Source organism: Aythya ferina (genome assembly GCF_964211825.1).
Source record: "Aythya ferina genome assembly, chromosome: 1".
NCBI lineage: Eukaryota > Metazoa > Chordata > Aves > Anseriformes > Anatidae > Aythya > Aythya ferina.
This window is the reverse complement of record NC_140296.1, coordinates 22,476,932-22,497,233: the sequence shown is the minus strand read 5'-3', so window position 1 is coordinate 22,497,233 and position 20,302 is coordinate 22,476,932. Positions and strand designations below refer to the sequence as shown.

General features: G+C 40.6%; 1 protein-coding gene across 5 annotated transcripts in view; it reads right to left on the bottom strand.

The window, feature by feature from the left end:
- The window catches only part of MTUS2 (microtubule associated scaffold protein 2), a 279,879-nt gene that overhangs the window by 59,628 nt on the left and 199,949 nt on the right, over positions 1-20,302 (bottom strand). For all 5 annotated transcript variants that reach the window (XM_084534381.1, XM_084534383.1, XM_084534382.1 and 2 more), the window contains one exon: positions 8,711-8,872. In XM_084534381.1, coding sequence (XP_084390507.1) covers positions 8,711-8,872 — 162 coding nt within the window. The remainder of the gene's footprint in view (positions 1-8,710; positions 8,873-20,302) is intronic.

Here is a 20,302-nt window from a genome sequence, read left to right as displayed (position 1 = left end):
CCCATGAGGAAATCTTAAGAAAAGAGATGTCCCTGGCATCAGACTTCAATTAAAACTTCAGCTGAAAGTTTTCCTAAAAACTGGGTTTGTTCTTTTCCTTTCTAACAACAGCTGTTAGCTTGTTAAAAGAAACATTCATAAACCACGTTGATTTCAAGACAAGTTCCTGCAGGAAAAATTAATTTCTAAATGATGAGAGTTTGGGTTCAGAATTTTTCACTTCCCAGAAATCTGGAATTTCAAGTTTAAAATAGTCTGCCCAAAGGCTTAAAAAAGGAGAGCGTTGGTGTGATGATCGACATGGTACTGTATTGCAGGGCATGGCACAGTGCGAGGTTGTGCAGTTTGAGCTTTTTACCTACTAGCGTCCAAGAAGTAACTCAAAAGTACATGCAAAAAGTTTGATATTCCCCTGTCACTTAGGAAACAAGACAGACCTTTTGGTCATTACAATGGGCTTGAAAGCATGGAAAGCCTTAAATAACGCTCTGATCATCATATTGAGTATGAAAAGTCAAAAGGTATAGTGCATACCATCAAAATAATAGAAAATGCATAAAATACCAATTTACACTGTTGCATTTTATGTTTACATAAAATACAATTTGTACACTGCGCACTGTTTGATTTAGATTTTATTTTTTTAAAGTGTATTAATTCTGACCTAGAACATACTTTACATCAAACTCTAACTATTGTTGCCTGCAGGCTGGAAATGTGGAACTCCAGTTAACTCTGTACTAAATGATAGTACAAATCTCTCAAAGTTTCCTCTCTTTTTAAAAGCTATTCTTGCATGCAGAAATAGAAATTTCAGGCCATAAGGTAACTATCAACATAAATACTTGCTGGTGTTTTCTATGGCTGTGATTACAAATGCATCCCAATGCACAGTTCTGTAAAGGTATTTGCATTTCCTAATTAACACACAGTCTGCTTCAAACCGAACAGAAGGCGCTAAGACAAAATCATTAGAAATAAATGTAAAAAACACTTCAGACATGTTAAATCATTCAGCAATCACCTGGAAGATAGCAGACGAAGAAAGCTGCTTGTCCACTCTCCCATCAGCGCTGAACGCTAGTCCAGGAACCAGAGCTAAACACGCATTATCCGAGACATCTCCAGGGCTAAATACATGTGCAGAATCAGCACATGTATTTACCTGTACCTTTCTAAGTCTTTAAAAGCCAGTACGATGGGATAGGCTTCAATCTGCTTACACACTTCAGATTGAAAGCTTTCTATTAAATTACACACTGAGTATTTATTCCAAAGCAGAACCTGACACGCTGCAGACACCGTTAACAATTCAATGGGACAGGCTTGGTCAGACTCCAGGTGTTCTCAGGTGTGTTTTATAAGTTAACTAACACACGTTGTGAGTTTGAAAAACCTCAAAGAAGTGTTTTCACTCACTCACAGACACAGATAGCCACTTGGAGCTTGCTTCTGCCTTTCCCCCTGACACCCATGGCTGGTCATGTCCTTGGTGAGTAATGACACTTCCACGCATGCACTGCTTGAGACAAAATGAGCAAAGCTGGAAATATGATGGATTCTGTGGAATAAGAGCAGTCTAATTCTCTCTAGAGACTCTAAGTCCTGTGATCTATGAGACACTGAAAGGCTTTGAATAAATAAGTAGATGTAGAAGAAAGACTACATATTTGTTGAACTAGAAACTGCTAACGCTTGTACTTTTCCCTTTGTTTTTGTTTCAAATGTAAAGTCAATCTGATGAGGAAAAAAAAAGATAAGGACAAGGGCTATTTCATCAACTTGTCTCAAAGTGATTGCTTTCTTTATTTATTAAAAAAAGAAGTCTCCGTCTGGCATTAAAAAAATAAAGGAAAAAAATGAAGAAACGAACTGTTCTTTGGACTAAATAGAAAAACTCAGAGTAACTTAGAACACCTGAAGTTAGCTGCAGAGGTAAGACAGCTACTCTTCCTCTTACTGTCATTTTACATGGACCCCATGGCATTTTACTGTTACTTCCTCAGTGAGTTGTGCTATGGAAAGTTTCAGAGTGAATTTCCTGGGAAAGAGGTTGAAAAAATTGCAGTTGAATGTCCCACTTTCACATGCAGCATAGTGCTCTGTATCCCTATACCCAGTACAGGAATGAATGCAAACCACCATGTATTTTAAAGGAAAGTGTTTGCTTTTAATGGAAAGTGTTTGCAAAGGAGAACACAGCAGCATCCGATTCATCCCCCTCCATATCTGCAAGCCCACTGGTGCTCATTTTTCCCCAACTCATGCTGACCTTAGCTCATCCCTCTCCCTCCTGTTGAGGTTGTCTTGTCTGGATTTTGCAGCTGATTAAAAGAAGCAGATTTTACACTGCGAGCTTGCCGGTGAGGGCTGGGATAACACTGGCCTCCTATTTTTCATCTTGACTGATTGTATTTAGCAGTCTGCCCCGTTACGTATGATTTACTGGTACTTGTAAAAGCTCAGGAATTGACTGGGTTAGTTTCTGAACGATACTTTTGATCGTCTTTAATTTAATGGGCAAGTAGAAACCAGCTGCTCAAGTGAATTCTTTATTGCTACTGCCATTGCACATGAATTATGATGTTTCTTATGGGGAATAACAGTCACTTGTCTGTGAGATAAACATTACATAATAGCCAAGCTGAAATAGGTATTCTGTAACATGCACACCCCAAAACCCCACAACAAGACATAGAGAATATAAAACCCTTCAGCTCTCTAATTTCATAGACTGGTGTCTGACAAGTCCAGCCTGCTGGATAGAGCTGAGAGAGGTCTGGAACAGGAGGCAACCTGATGGTTGGGAGTTTGGATCAGGAGTGCGGGCACACACAGGGGAGCCCAGAGCTGTATCAGTATCTGACGGCAAGCCAAATTTTCAAAGTACAGCACAGTTCTGTGGGGTTCTGTATTCTGAGAGAAGGATGTGGCTGAACGAGACTAGACAGGGTTGAGGAAGCTGTATTACATGAAGAGAATAAAAACTGCAGAGTGGTCAGTGTCCTCTTTGAGATGTAAACCTCAAATCCTTATACACAATGATTGAGATAAACTTTTTTATTTTTTTTTCCCCTGAATTTTATACAAGTCCTACTGTTTTCGTGAGAGCCAGGTACTTGGTTCCCCAGAGCAGACCTACCATTCAGCTCTCTTCCAAGTTACTCCTCCAGAGTGTGTAGAAGAGCACCACACTACAAAATAACACATCAGTGGCACAACATTCGTACGTATGTGGGCCAAAGATGTTCTTGGCACACAGAATTTTACACACCTCCTGTGCTGGAGGGACCAATCCTCTGGTCCAGCCTGCTCTTGACCTTCTTACCATCTTGATGGCCCTCCACTGGGCTCACTTCAGTATGTCACATCGTATGTTACATCGTTCTTGTCCAGGGATTCCCCAGACTGGACACAGTTGTGAGTGGCCTCAGGTGCTGAATGAGGGGAAGTGACTTGATCCATGTTCTTGGTAATACAGCCCAGTATACAGCTGGCCTTTCTTCCTGCAAGGACACATTGCAGAGCGGCTTTCCAACCAGCTGGCCCCAGCCATGGGCCCTATTGCATGACATTATTCTCCACCATCCGCCTTTGCTGAACATCATGAAGTTCCTGCTGACACGTTTCTCCAGCCTGCTGAAGTCCCTCTGAACTGCCGCCCTCCCCTCCAGCATACTGACTAGTTCCCTCTGATTTGCTATCTTCTGTCAACTTGCTGAGGGAGTGCTCTATCCCATTCAGGTTTTCAATGAAGATGGTAATCAGTATTTGCTGAGTATCAACCCCTAATGGATGCCAAAATAACTGTCTGCCAGCTGGGCTTTATACCTCTGATTTCAACACCCCGATGCTGATGCTCTAGCCACTTTTCCACCCACCTTAATTGATCATCTGAGGCCTGCAGAAAGTTGAGATACTCTAGGACCTTCCCAGACAGTCAAAGAAGAACCTGAGCATGAAAAGGGAACTGCAGAAAGAAGGTTCAGGCCATATGCATGCTTTTATTTTTCTTCTTTTTTTTCTTTCTTTTTTGGGGGTCCAAATTATGACAGAATTAGGTCCTGGTTTGATTTAGAATCTGAATTGTCCCATGGTGAGCATTAACCTATGGGGTTTGTAAAACAGATCCCCCAAAGGGTGAGAAATTGTTCATCTGCTGTCTCCGAACATTTCTTTCTGCAGATATTTCCACATTTTCAGATAAATTTAAAACAGAAAATGCAGTATGTGTGTGCCTCAAAGATCACATATTTTTATCAATGTGTGGAAGGAGGAAGACTGTATGTTTTCTAAGGTGGAACTTGGTGTAAAGTTCCAGATGGAGAGCTACTTCCACCTAAGTCTTTAAACAGAATATGAAGCAGTAACAGAAATATGAAGCACTAGTTGGGTTATCACTGCATTTCTCAAAACAGCTAAGAAGTTTAAATGAAATTAAAGATCTATCTCAGTTTTTCCTCTCAAGTATAATGTGTTTTTTTTTGTTTTTGTTTTTGTTTTCCCATCTTCTATATGTTGACAAGTATGCAAATTGAAAAGGGGTCTGATAACACACAAAAAAATGGCTGTGCAAGACACTGAATGCTAATTAACTGCAATTCTTCCATAGACCAGTCAAAAACCATTTAGTTCATGTTTTCAAAACAATTTTCATGACAATGAATTACCACTGCTATTGTCTCTTGCCAGAGTTTTTTTTGATTATCTGAATCACTGCAAAGCAGCAACTATAAGAATCCATTTTAATTAATTAAAGGTGATCTATGCTCTAGTCCAATTTCTTTGTCAAGCAAACTGAGTGCTATATCAGGAGTATAATCTCTCTTGAGAAGTGTTTTTTTTTTTTTTTTTTAATGAGAATTTGCAGCACAGGTGCTCTTCTCAGGTAATATCTAATACATTAAAGCTTCAGTGTGGTTTTTGTTATTTTCTATTCATCAGTACAGGTAGATATGCTCCTTTTTTAATTCATTTCTTACTCATACATAGTTAAAATCATGTACCTCTCTGAAATACAAATGCATTTCTTACATCACCTGACACTCCACTCTTTCGGAAACTTTCTTTGTATTTAAAAGACCGCAATCCTTTTTATGAAATACTTTCCCTCCTCTTTACTTTCATAAAAGATGCTGAATACAACACATATATAATGTCTGTGCACTTTATCTGTAGCAGTGGATCACTCTAAAAACCCTAGTTTAGTAACCGCGATGTCTTGCACAGGAGGTTGGAAGTATGTGTTTATAAAATGCTTATGCATCATCAAGCTCTACTGCAATTATTACTAGGTGATTGTTAAGAGTATTATACCTAGGATATCTATTGCACCATTCTCCACATACACAGAGCAGAAAGAAGATATTATGTTTTCTCTGCTTTTCAAAAGTTTTACTATATGGATGAGTTGGGTAGCATTGCTCATGGGACAACTTAGCCTTCCAATGTTGACTGAATGGAGCTGGTGACTTCTTATTTAATGCAAGATTCACCCATATGGTCATGCTATTTATTCACTTTCTCTTATGGGAATGTATGTCTTATTTTCACAATGGTGTTGGCTTGTGTCAGAAGTCCTTTCTGCTGGAGGCAGGAACTTCAGATGAACCACCTACACTTTTATCCTCTAAGGCTACTCTGGCATCATAGTGCTGGATATCTTATACATAATGTTGATGTATGCTAACCATGGACATGATAAAACATAAGACTAAACCCATGTCCAGCTAAGACTTTTTTGAGATGTATTGCTGATACTGAATCTTCCCTTAGATGCTCCTGGATCCAGCATTTAAATGAAAGTACCAGGAAAGTCACACTCTACACCTAGCCTCAAAACTCAAATCCGGATCTCTTGTACTCGCATTCCCTTTGAGAACAAAGACTACTTTCAGTACAGGGGCATCCAACATGGGGCATCACTGGAACAAGGTAATCTGTAGTTCCATTAATTTGAGAACATCTTGAGTATTTTCTCTTATATTCCTACACCATCTTCCTACATTCCATCTTCCTACACCATAGTTGCTCTCCTATTCTCTGGATTCTCTGTGCAAGCAACTGCCATTATGTGATAGCTTGGTAGAATATTATAAATTTATTATTTCTGCTGTTTTCAAGACATTTCATCCCTGCTCTGCTTAGAGTTGCCTGCTACATGCTGCCCTTACTTTCCTTTCAGCTTGGAGCGCTGGTGAAAGTTTCTTCTTTGCTGCTGACTGCCTTCCTGAGCATAGCATTCATTTCACAGGAAACATGCTGGTGTCAGAGACACTTAGTGGGTGGGGGGTGGATTAATTTTAGTACCTTTTCAAGCTTTTTTGAAACACTGATTTTACCTCTCTGCTCCCCCCTTTTTTTTTTTTTTTTTTTTTTTTTTTTTTAATCAGTCCTCTGCTCTGTGATGTCCAGCTCTAATGCCAGACTTGCTCAGCAGACTGGTAGCCCGTGCCAGCTGTTGTTCTTTCCACTTCACAAAGGCAGTACAAGCAGACCTTTTACAGTATCTGTACAAACAGTCTTTCAACCTTTAGACCCTATCTGTTCCAGGACATCCTTTTGGAGACTGGCCTTTTCAGCACACCCATGCACTCTCTCTGACATATTTAAAATACGGTGTCTACATGGTTGTAAAGGGCTTTTGTTAGATTCCTTTGTTTGCCTGGGATCATAAAGCCCAAAGCAATATGAACACTTCACTGCCCTTTATCCACTTGCTTCATTTGATCTGTAGCATCTTCCTTCCAATTTAATGAAGAGTTCAATTTTAAGGAGATGGTTTTGTGCTTCATCATTTAAAAGCTGTGCAAAATTGTCCAAACGATATTTAAAGAGAAGACTGTACATTCTATAGGGCTCCCTATTACAGTGGGATCTGCAGACAGCATTCATACATTATTGCAAGAGAAGCAGGATTAGACTTTGCTGGCACAAAGTGCCTTGCTGGAAGGAAGCTGGGTGTGCCACTGGAGCCCCTGCCCACCAGAGCAGCGAAGAGTACACAGGGCACATCTGTATGGACCCATGCACCCACAGACACGAGGACTCATCACACTTGGCAGGCTGGAGGGAAGTAAATCCGGTTCAGAAGCTATACTGCCTTGTCTCCACAGGGCCTATTAACTCAGGCAGAGTATGGCAGTAAGAGCTCTTTACATGGGCTGAGGCTCACAAGTTCATGCACGGCCAGCTTGAAGTTTTCGTTTGTGTGCCCCCACAGAAACAAACATACCCATGGTTAATGGAGGGTCATGCAGAGAGAATAACAAATGGTCTGAAGGAAAGTACACTGAGACTGAGTGATGATATAGAAAACAAAAGTTCTTTGGATAGCAGGAAATGGGAGAATTTTTATAATATTCTAAATTCTGTATTGCCTTTTATTTTTTAGCTTTGTCTCTAGAGGAGTTAAAATCTAGCACTAGATTGGTCATTTGTTACATAAATTAAGAACTTTCATAGATTAAAAACTGAAATTAAAAGTAAAATGTAGCTTTCAGCCACCCTCAGTAATTCTTTTCCCCAATGTGATGGCAAACCATCTATTTTTCTGGAAACCTCCCTCTTGATCAATATTGGTTTGCATTATTTTGCAATTTCTGCTCTTCTGTGTGGTTCTGAGACTTGGAAGCTGTGCAAACTCAGAGATGACAGCCTGAGCCATTTAGCTAGTCCTGCCTAGACTAGATTTTGCATGTCCACACTAGCATGATTGCATACCAAATGCTCTGGTTCCAACTCATGGCAGTGCCCCAACAATGAAACCGCCCTGGCAATGACTCACTTGTGAGGCTACACAAGTAGTAAAAGGCACAGAATTTCTAGCAGTCTTCTTGCTTGTAGCAAAAAAAAAAAAAAAAAAAAAGTCAGAAAAGTTCCTCTACAGAAACCTCGAAATAGCCCTTTAAAGCTTATCATGTCATTATCACTAGCTGGGAAAGAAAGGCTTTTGCTGGAGATATGTAGGTGCAAATCTGATACTATTCAACTACTGCTGTAGGCTGAAATGACACAACTTAGCTGGGGACCATCAGAGAGGAAAGAAAAATCACAGGAAAAGAAAAAAAAAAAAGAAATAAAAGAAAGAAACTCAAAAAAGAAAAAAAAAAAAGTAATCAGAAATCCATATATTGTGTTGACAGATTGGTCTGTTTCCCAGTTAGTGAGTATAGATGATGGAGCTAAACAGTTTTCCGACAGTAAAAGACAGTCACTCCTGACTGTGATGGACAAAATATTACATCCTACTCCCTCAACTTTCGCTTAGCTGGACTACCAAAGACAAAGGGTTTCAGCTTCGTCTTCCCTGCCAGATTCTCCAAGCTACTGATTACAGCAGTAAGTTATTTTCTGCATGTGTTTCAACCAAGTTAATCTTTCTGGAAACCAGGTGACCAAAACTCGTAGTGCAAAAGGTCTTTGTCTTATATTTTGTACTGATTTTTCCTTCCTTGCTTCAGTTGTGTGATAACACACTGATGTTTTAGCTGTTGCAGAGCAGTGCTTGCGCTGAGTCAAAGACTTTCAGCTTCTTGTGCTGTCCTGCCGGCAAGAATGGCAACTACAGCAAACTGGGCACTTAGACAATGTGCCCAATAATGGCATGAAAACGAAGTGAGTAAGCAGTAAAATAGTATCATGATAAGGTTTCTGTATTTCTTGGGCTAAGGCAGATGGTATTTCAGGTACACAAGTTTGGAACACTTACCAGCAGGTGCAGTGGCAGTTTTTGGTGCTGGAAGTAAGCTCCTGCGTGGAGTCACTGTGCTGCTCGATACCTGTGTTGTGCTCTTGCTGCTACCCTTGGGTACATCTTTAGAAGGTGCAGATGCCTTAGGAGTGGTTTGCTCTTCATTTGCAAAGCTGGAACCTGCAGGAGACCAAAATTGCCCTAATTATAAGTTCATTAAAAATGTATGTGAACTGTGGCATGCAGACCAAGCTTGTATTAGCAATTATAATCTACAAAAACATATTCACGTTGCAACTTGGACTAAGTTACATGGATTTTCTCCAGTACAAATGGTTATACAGGAATAAAGAGTACTGGTACTTTACAGAGTACTTTACTCTGGTTCTCAGAGTAAAGAGCAATAGCAGGCTTCAGTGGTGCATTGCACCAAATTCTCCCCCCCAGGAAAGATTTCCCACAAGCATTTCCTCAGATTACACTCCGACATTTGAATAGTAAACTGAAAAAAATAATTCTGCCTTAACTCTTACATCCACTTCAATCATATTCTCATACTGAATTTTTGGTTGCCAAGGTTTCCAGTTTATATTGACCTCTATCAACACCTTTTTTTTCTACCAGTTCGGTTTCCTCCTGCATTTGCCATTTAGGGAATAATCACATCCTAGACTCCTTGTAGATATAAGGAAATCAATCTTTTCTTAACATTTGAAAAAGGCAAAGTTGGAGTGTCGTCTTTATCTATTGAGTGGGAACTTAAGAAGAGCAAAAGATTACAGTATGTCTGGACTTGAACATTTGCAGAAGGATGAAGATTTTACTTGAGAAAATGAGTAAAGATAGTAGCAAGAAATACACAGGATTTCAGAAAAGGGCTATAATTTTTATTTCTGTTATTTTAAAAAGATACAATACAACACAATACTGTTTAGGTGCTGCCTGCAGGGAAATGATAACATTATTAAAATAATTGGCATGTCCAAGTTTTCAGTATTTTTAAGACGTAGGCTTCTTAAATTTGTGCAAGAAAGGAGAGGTGTTTTTTTTTTTTTTTTTTTTTTGTTTTTTTTTTTGTTTTTTTTTTTTTTTTTTTTCTATTCTTACTGAAAATCCACTAGGAGAAAAGTGCAGGTTGGAAAAGGAAATCCTCTTTTCTGACAAAGGAAGAATATACCTTTTGGCTCTAAGAAAACAATGTTAAATTTTGCTCTGTCTTTAGGACTACTTGCTTATAGGTCATAATTTAAAGTATTATACCTGCAATATACATGGATTTCTAGAAAAAACATTTGACCTTTGCTTAAATAATAAGCCACATTAAAAATTCAACAAAAGACTGCTGTACTCTGTGTAGGAACAGGAAAACCTGAAACATTTGTCATCTTTACACTGCTGTACACATAACAACCCCTCAGCAAAGCAGACAGTTGTTTTATACCCAAATTACAAAGACTTTTGACCTGTGAAACAGCCATGAGTTGTCTGCTGCTGAAACACTGCTGACTTGAGCAGTCATGTCAGCAGAAAGGCTGGTCCAACCTGGCCAAGGCTGCTCTGCAGCTGTGCACAAAGGCAAGGTGTCTTAAAGCAAATGTGTCTCCTTCAGTCTGTTTGCATCCTCCTCCAGAGTTACTCCATGTTCTTGGATATGCAGTCACCCCCATGGCTTGGGTAGCACCACGTGTAGAAATTCTTTTATTTCCTTGGCTCTTTGTTCTAAAGTTTAAATTGTAGAAATGCTAACCTTGAGGAGGAAATTATTCCTATTGTTTGCAGAGAAATGCAGTTCAAATGCTCTTTAATTGAAACCTCATATGCCTATCTTTTATTCTCTACTGTAAAATTTATTATACAGAAAATGTTTCAGTTCACAACTCTGAAGTTGTCTTGCTGAAGGATGAGGTTCCAAGGGGAGTTACATGAACTCCTACAAAGAAAAAAATAAAAATTAAGAAGCTTTTCTAGGTCTTGAAGATAAAATGTAGCTAGCTACAAACACCTCTGCTGTCCAAAACACAGTGTGCAAAGTCTGCTGATTAAAGAAATGAGTGGATGGGAAGGCTGATAAACAGGACTTGGTCAGGTCCCCTGAGTCAGAAATCCCCCAGACCTGGAGAGCCCTCTGTGCACCTCCTGCTGTGAGCTGCCAGGAGGAAAAAGTAAGGAAAAAACTATTCAGCTTTTGATCATTTGATAAAAAAGTGCTCAGTAAGACAAGCTGCATGGCTGTACTGGCTGTCTGTGGCCAGGTGCTGGGGACTGCAGCCCATGGGTCCCACATAGAGCAGTTCTCCAGGCTGCAGCCCATGGAGGAGCCCCCGCAGGAGCAGGTTTATCCTGAAGGACTGCAGCCCGTGGAGAGAAACCCATGCTGGAGCAGGGGAAAAGCGTGAAAAGGAAGAAGTGGTTCAATTGGTTTGAGGTTCAACAAGGCTAAGTGCAGGTCCTGCAACTGGCACAACAACCCCATGCAACACTACAGGCTAGGGGAAGAGTGGCTGGAAAGCTGCCTGGTGGGAAGGGACCTGGAGGTATTGGACAATAGCTGGCTGAATATGAGCCAGCAGCGTGCTCAGGTGGCCAAGAAAACAACAGCATCCTGGCTTGTATTAGAAATAGTGTGGCCAGCAGGACCAGGGAGGTGATTGTGCCCCTGTACTCAGCTCTGGTGAGGCCGCACCTTGAGTACTGTGTTCAGTTTTGGGCCCCTCAATACAAGGACATTGAGGTCCTGGAGCTTGTCCAAACAAGGACAAGAAAACTGGGGAAGGGTCTGGAGGTCAAGTATTCTGAGGAGCGGCTGAGGGAGCTGGGGTTGTTTAACGTGGAGAAAAAGAGGCTCAGGGGAGGCCTTATCACTCTCTACAACATCAAAGGTGGAGGTAGCAGAGTGGAGGGCAGGCTTTTCCCCCAAACAGCTAGTGATAGGACAGGAAGAAATGGCCTCAAATTGCACCAGGGGAGGTTTAGGTTGGGTATTAGGAAAAATTTCTTTACTGAATGTGTTGTGAGGCACTGGAACAGGATGCCCAGGGAAGTGGTTGAGTCACCATCCCTGGATGGATTCAAAAGACATGTAGATGTGGTGCTTAGGGATATGGTTTGGTGGTAGACTTGGCAGTGCTAGGTTGTAGCACATCCCTCTGGTTTATCAGCCACTCCCCCCAATTTTGTGTCATCCACAAACTTGCTGAGGGTTCCCTCTATTCCATCAATCATTGTTGGTGATTAAGTTGAAGAAGACTGGACCCAGTACTTACCCCTGAGGGACACTGCTAGATACAGGCTTCAAACTAGACTCAGCCACAACCCTCTGAGCTCTGCTATCCAGCCAGTTCTCAATCCCTCAGTCCACCTCACTGTCCCACTCATTTATCCCACATCTCCTGAGCTTGCCTATGAGGAGGTTATGGGCAACAATGTTGAAAGCCTTGCTGAAGTCAAGGTGGACAACATCCACAAAAAATAAAAATAAAAATAAGAGAAATATTATTCATTAAATGGTACATAACAATACATCATGAGATGTTTTCCACTATTATTTGTAGCAAGTGAATCAGTAGCATCAGTCCTTCCAGAATCTTTATAGTTGTTATTTTTTAAGTAAGAGCCTGAAGAGAAACACCAGATGTGCTGTGCATAACAGATTCCAGGTGATCACATCTTCCCCATATCTTACCTCTTCCTTTATACTCACCTACTTTAGCATTTTACCTGAACCAGGGGAGACTCCTTGCTTGCCTTTGAAACACCTGGCAAGTCATTTGGGTTCTTCTACATAAATTGCCCTGTATTTTTGCAGACTCTGTTCTATGCAGAGCTGCACTGCTGACTTTGTAGGAAAGTATTTAACAGAGCATTAGCAATCTGTTGGAGCCAAAGGCGTTCAGTCTCACTTTTAACACCTCTTAACTACGAGCATCAATGAATCCTACTCTTCATCTTGTGGAAAACAAACAAAACCAACCAACCAAACAAACGAAAAACACAAGGAAGAAGAAAATATTTTTGAAAACTCACTCACTGCACTCACTCATCCCCTATGCTGTTATACCAGTGAAGACATGCAGAAGTCAGGGCCAGCAACATGTTGTAGGCTATGTTTTCAGAGAAAACCATGACCAAAATCCCAGGGGTTCACAGATGGCTTGAGCCACCCTCTGTCCATATGCACTGCTGTCCCCTTTACCATCTGACCCTGAAGCAGCTTGCTTCAGGGGCTACTCACTCCTGGAATTATAGAATCATAGAATCCTTCAGGTTGGAAAAGATCTCTAAGATCATCTAGTCTAATCTTTAAGCTTGTAAATCGAACCTTTAAGCTAGCTAGTCCACCACTAAACTATGCTACCAAGTTCTAAATCCACATGTTTCTTGAAGATCTCCAGAGGCGGTGACTCAACCACTTCCCTGAAAGAAGAGGAAGGCTCTTTTGTATGCGTCACTAGGAGGAACCATTCCTCTTCTGGAATTACTTACAAAATTGGCAAAAAAATCATTGAATATGGTATGATAATAGATACGACTGCAAAACAGTGGGAGCATGGTTTGGAGGAAGTCTGTATTTGACGAGATGTGAATTAAACCATGTGGCTTGGGCAGGTCTTGCTCTGAGAGGAGAGAAATATGAAGGGCTGTGGTCTGGAGCTGCACAGCCACCACAGCTGTCCTGCCTGCACTTGATGGCAATAAAGTCTCCTTCTGTTGGAGGGCTTAGGTCCTTTCTAGAAAAAATAGCTTGTCTGACAATGCCTATGGGTCTCTGTTTTGCTGAGAAACAGACCCCAAAGAGTATTAAAGCGCAAGCACAGCTGCTTCTGCAATCCCCTATCTCATGGGCTGCTATGTGCAGCCTTTTGAAACACAGCAAGTTTCCAGCTTTTCATAGCAGGTCAAATGTGGCTTGGAGCTGCTAGATCTCCACTGCAGCTGTAATCACATCCGAGACACTGGGAACGTGCTTGCATCATGAATGTTCACCGAAGCACAAACATTTACCCAGAGTAATAGCAAGCCCTTTCCATCTTAGAGACCCTTGGACAATACTTGACGCCAAGTTTAATAACAGCAAAGGTATGTCTAGTTGTTTCAGCAGTGACCCTACTTAACATTTCTAAACCACTTTCCAATCACAGGACTCAATGAGCTTTACAAACAACAAAAGGATGAAGGAGTTGAGCTGCTCTCCAAGTTCACACAGCAAGGGAACAGACAGAAAGCAAGCAGGAAAACCTGATGATGAATGAGGCTAAAATTATATATATATATATATATATATATAGTCTTCAAAATGTTGGGATATATTGTTCCTTTGTTTTGTTATTGTTGCTGTTTCTTCCTAGGCTGCACTTCTGTGCCCCAGTTTTCAAACACAAATACAAGCTCAAAATGAATTTTTAAATCACTGCCATGGGTAACACTATGATAAAGAAAACGTCTAAAGTACTGTGAATAATCATGTGATGTTTAAAACTAAAATACAAGACACACTTTTCACTAAACTGTAACATATGCCCATCCTTTAATCAAGGACCGCTACTTTTTTCCAATTTTTAGCTGTAAAATGGTAATTTTTATAGATTGCTTAACAAGGTTTGCAGCTTGCCAGTTGAGCTTTTTATTTCTCTGATTTGAGGGTTACTGTTTTAAAGCTCAACGCTGTAAATTTCAATATAATGCTTTGCGGTGTAATCATCAACAGACACAAGTGAATGCACAGCTCTGAAACAATGCTATTGACCAAGTGGTTCAGTGTGATCATTAGTCCTTAGGGCTTACTGTGCTGTTATGAAGTTATGATAGTAGATGAGATTACTGACCAGTTAATTTGTCATTTTGTCTTTGCTGCGAGCCAGTGCCTGGTATTTCCCAAAACACAAGGCCAAATGGGCAATAGATCAGGAACAAGCTGGTGACAGGTTTCTGTTCTATCCAGAAAAAGGAGCTGTATGAGGACTGATGTTCACATAATCCTTAAACGTAGCTTACTTACCTCAAATTATTTTTTTTCGCATTGCATATTTTTAGCTCAGACAAAGGTGTCTTAACAATAACCTTCCTTATCATATTTACTTTAGAGAAGGCTTGTTCAAGCCCACGTGCCTTTATAAAAGATTTTTTTTTTTCAGAAGTCTTAGTATTCAACCAAAACTTGCATTGTGAATTTTGAGCTTGATAACTGCCACTGAAATAAGGAGACAGATCTGCAGTGCCTGTCAGGATGGGAACCATCTCCCTGAGCTTCAGATGGCTTTGAGTCTCTGTAGTGCAGGAGGGTACCTCTGAGACAGCCCCTATATCATAAGGGGAAGGAGCATGGTGCCTCCCCATATCTCATGATCCCTTGGGCTGTTCAGATGATCCCACTGGCTCTGATGATTAGTGACACCCTTTGGGCTGTGCCTTCCCAACTCAACTGGAATATGCACTGGTCTGCAACAATGTGGTAGGAACAATCAAGCTTTGTGGTGCTTCTGTAATTGATTCAGTAGAAATAAACAAAATGGATAATCTGATTCTCTATATTGACATGGAATTGAAATTCCCTCCTTTACAAGTTTTACTGTTTTTGATGACTCTGAGTTTTTAAAATCTAGATTATTTTTTGAGGCACAGACCTATCTTCAGTGTCCTTCATGCATAATAGATAGTAAAAATAAAACCTTCTGCTGATGCACTTCCTTGTATCAATACTAACTTATTCATCTCATCTCACCAATTAAAATACATATTTTAGGAGCCAGTTAAGTGGATTTCTTACTTGAGTGGAGTTACATGCCGCTCCCTGCTGAAGTGCTATAGGCTTCATTGGGTAAGGTGAAAATTTCACCACAAAATAAAATTTCTTTATCTATTAGTGGGAACCGCAGACAATTTGCTGACTGTGCCACACTTTGGATTACTCAGCACGTCTTATTGGGGCTCTTGGGAAATGTTACAACTCTACCAGGCAAGATGAGTATTCTATTATGGAGTAAAATTTCACCATATGTTGTTGGTAGCTCTGCCTAGCACTGGCTGATTGCACAGCTGCTTGGCTAGCTGCGCTCATTTGTGTAGCTGGTTAATCAAAACCCCACAGAGTATAAAGTGAAGGCAGCAAAATGTTTTACTGGTCAATCACAATATTTGTCAGAAATGGTAACATAAGGTTATTGGAATGCTTCCAAGGTTACCTGCAGTATGCAGACATTTTAAAATGGGCCTGAAAAATCACCTTCTGAAAGGGCCATCTCTCGGAACACCTTGGAGCTGAATTGTCACAGGTGAAAAGTCCAGAATAAGAAGGTCGTTCATAACCAGATAATTCCTGAAAACTTTCCTTTTTCAGTGTACAGCTCTGATCAGAGTGACAAGAAACATCCCATGTCATGAATACCCTGGTGAATTATCTTGTGTGGTACCCTGAGAAGCTGAGGCAGGATTGCATATGGGGAAAATGTTTCCTTATCTAATTGAGAAGAGAGAAACATCTGCTGTAAGCTTCTAGACATATGGATGAAGACTTTAATCATATCAGATAAGAGTCACCTGATTTATTATTTAGCCACTGAAGCCTGACAATTAATTATAGAAGGGGCTGGTTCTTAATGCCTGAGGTACATTTCAAGGCAAGAAAGTACTCATCATGCTTTTGGAAGTTCAGCTTGAAGATACAAGTTAAGAAGAACATATTACATATCAATTTAACATTTAAATTCAGCAGGTTCATTTTGGGAGAGAAAATAAGTATCTATATCTAAACAACATTTTCAATATCACGTTTATTAACTTTACTGAAACGAGCTTTTTCATGAAGGCTGAACTTCTAAGAAATACTGCATTTTGTCCCAGTGAGAGCAACTGGAGCGTTGACTTCAAAGCAAGAGAAAAAGCACATGCTTTTCAGGACAGAAGCACAGTTTTGCTTCAGATATTTGGGTGGTAGAGAGTCATACACTGCCTTAAAGAGGGGATGGGTTAATGCAGGTCCAGAGCCACTTCTCCTCATTGCCCAGCAGAGCAGTCTTCCACACTGCAACAGTTCCCAAGCACTGCAGAGCTGTTGGAGTAACACCAAGCACAGACAGCATTTTTCCCAAGGACACATCTATGCTCCAATGTCCTCAGCTGCCAAAATGGCTACTGGTATCACCAATGGTTGCCCAAAAGCTTGAAAAGCCGTAAAGGCGGTACTGACAACATCCATTTCTACCAGTACTAAAGCATTAATTAGCATGTATCAACCTACTTAGACGGAATTTTTCCTGGGTAGGAACATTTTGATGTTCCTGGGTAGGACTTTGGCCCCAGCATTCACATTTCTGCAAACACCAGTTCTATAACACGACTTGTGCTCATAGCCATCTGCTCCAGTGGCACCATGCCTACTTCTAAATTGGTATGCCATTTTTAACAGGGCACAGCCCCCCCTGAAAGATAGGATTGGAAGTGACATCTGCTCTGCAAGAAGTTCCTCCTGATAGCAAGAAGTGCCAAATTAGAGCCACATTCCTTTTTATAAGGAATAACATCTGCTGACACTTGTGGGCATTATATCATCAATAAATGCCTCTTTCCAGGAATTGCTGCTTCTATTTTTTTTTTTTTTTTGAGCACTGGTGTGGAGTACCATATTTGGAAAGTTAAAAGGGGTATAATCCTTGGTAAAAATGTTAATGGCATTCCAAAAATGTTAATGAATGTCCATCAGCTTTAGCGATCCATGCTGGATGCCACAGTTCACCAGACTAGGAGAGGTTAAACTATGCCCTAACCATTGTCAGTGTGCAAGGTCTGGTTGCACCCAGTTTTGATACTCTCTGCCAGGCCACAATAATGTGTGTGCTACAGTTTACATGCAATTGTGATAGATTAAAGAGTTAGTAAATGTGTCTGCCTCCTTCCTTTGGCATAACAATGCCTTCAGAGCATGCAGTATGGGCCCAGGAGGGGAGATGCTATACTGAAACCTCAAAGATAGAAGAGCCCTAGAGGGTCTCCAGTTAGTCATTAATTAATTGAATTTTATGAGCCCAGGCACAGATCCTCAAAGCTGCTTAGGAACTTAACTCCTATTTCAATTCACATTCAAATTCAGCACACATTATGTAAACTTAATCACCCTCTCAGCCCTGAAGGAGATTCAAATCAACAGATGTCTCCATTTCAGAGTATGAAGGCCCGCAAGCAGCTGAACAGAACCTCCCGTGAATGCTGAGCAGTGCTTTGGTTGGAGGAGAAAAGTGGGGCCAGGCACCAAAGCTGCACCGTGCTTTGGAGACAAGCAGGGAGGAACCTAAGCTTCTCAGAGCAGCCATTCAGTGTTCTCAGACCATACGCATCCTCATGAACAACATGCTGCTCAAGAAAAATCTTTGCCCACATTTTGTAGAATAGCTTGAGTTATCCTGGCTGACCTGCACCCTTTGAGCCCCCTTCTCCCACATCCTTAGTGGGTGCAATAATCCATCCTGCTGGAGATGAGCCCCCCCTGCTCTAGCGGGCAAGGAAAAGGGCAGAGAAACCCTCATCACTCATGTTCAAGAAGGTGCCTAATTCTCCATGGAAATGCAAGGGGCAGGACTGAGTGCTTGTGCGTCAGGAGAAGCCTACGAAACCCCAGCAGCAGCACGGCAAGATGGGAGACTTATGAGCTGTTCCTCTGTGTTTCCTTTGGGGACAAAGAGATGAGATGGGTCCCAATAGCAGCCAAGACTGAGGGAGGATTCAGGCCTCACATCTCTGCTCTGTTCTTGAAGACCACAGATTGCAGCAGCACGTGGAGCGGAGGTGCACAGAGCCACTCTCAAGTCTTTTAAAAATGAGAATCAGGGCCTGATTTCTAAAACAAAATGTCTGCCACAGCTCAGGCCAAGAACAGCAAAAGCTGGCACAGTGAGCACATTCTCCTGCCCCTTCACCCTGGTATATCCTCTACAGGGAGGATAAGTACAAATGAGAGGTGTTGGACCATTAGATGTTTTCAACATTTTTCGTCTGTTTGAAATTTCCTACTGGAAATTTTCCTTCTAGCAGAATGAACTTGTCAAGAAATGTCACTTCACAGAATCACAGAATGGTTAAGGTTGACTTCTGGAGGTCAACTGGTGACAGGACTGGACCCAGTATTGACCCAGGTGGCACTCTGCTTGTCACTGGCCTCCAAGTACACTTTGCACCACTGACCATTACCCCCAGGACCAGGTGGTTCAGCCATTGTTTGACCCACCTCACTGTCTGCTCATCCAGCCCATACATCAACAGCATCTCTATCAGGATCTTACTGGGGTCAGTGTCGAAGGCCTTACTGAAGCTCAGGTAGGCAATATCCACTGCAAGCACTTGTTTACTTCTGGATAGCATATGAGAATCTGCTTTTCTCAGTTAACTTTTGTGAGCTTCTTTGGAAGTAATGTGCAACACGCACTATGCTGCTCTGTGCTGGCTCGTGTATTCAGATGTATTTTTGTTTATTTTAGATGTCATATAGGAAAAAATATTGTAAAAATAAGCTTCTGAGAAAAATCATTATGTATTCCAGAGTTTCAGCAGTCAGGAAGCAAGTTTCAGTGGACAGCTTTATTTTTCCACAGGCACTGACTATATTGACTTTTAAGTCTCCAAAAATAAGCTTGACTTGTGGAGCTCTGCTGATTAAGCATTGTTTTCCTTACAAAACATCTTAACTGATTTGATCAAACTAATTTTTTATTTTTTTTTTAAATAAATATTGTCAATTATGAGGAGCCTGGAAGTAAAACTGCCATTCAAAAACACCTGGAGAGAAAAAGCCACATGCAAAACAGGTGTCTTTTACAAATGGCATTATCCATGAAGACTGTGTTCATTTTTCAGTGTGACCTATTACAATTTTTCCTCATCTTTGCAAAAATAATGCCTTGAATAGATGCTTTTGAACAAAATTCAGTTATTCTACAAGTCAGCAGCACTAAATACTATGACCCAGTTACCCAGTTAAATAAGTTTTGCAAAGAGTTTTAGCTATATTTCTGTGCACTGGAATCATCTAAGCCAGTTGGTCCATAGTATTTTGCAGAGAACAGATGTTAAATTGCATTTATTTTATAAAATGAAAGCTCATAAGAGTATATAAAATCAAAATTGTGTTGAAACCTACAGAGGGTACATAGAAGATGTAGTTCTTAAAAGCTGTGAGTATTTTTATAGAATAAAAACATTTATTTATTTATTACTTTTTAAGGTATCAAACATTTTGTTCATTTGATCCTTCTACAGTTCCTTTTTCCCTTCCTATTGAAATTTTACTGACTGGCAGGAGCAATCTTCAGGTTAGTGGCCTCTCTTTATTTAATAAATGCTACTAATAAGTAATAACATGTAAACCCATTTAACTGAAGCATGTAGAAGTAATTTCCACAGAGTTATAAGGGTAGAGCCAAGAGTAGAACAGTGAAAGGGGAATAATGAACAAAGAACCCTGATTTCCAATGCCAGGCTTTCAATAATGACTATACACCACTATTTGCTCAGACAACTGTAATATAAATGATGGCATTATATTACCATTTATGCTCTAGACATACTTTCTTTACTGGGTTTGTAAAAATGGAAAACACCAATCTGATTACTTGGGAGAAGGAAATC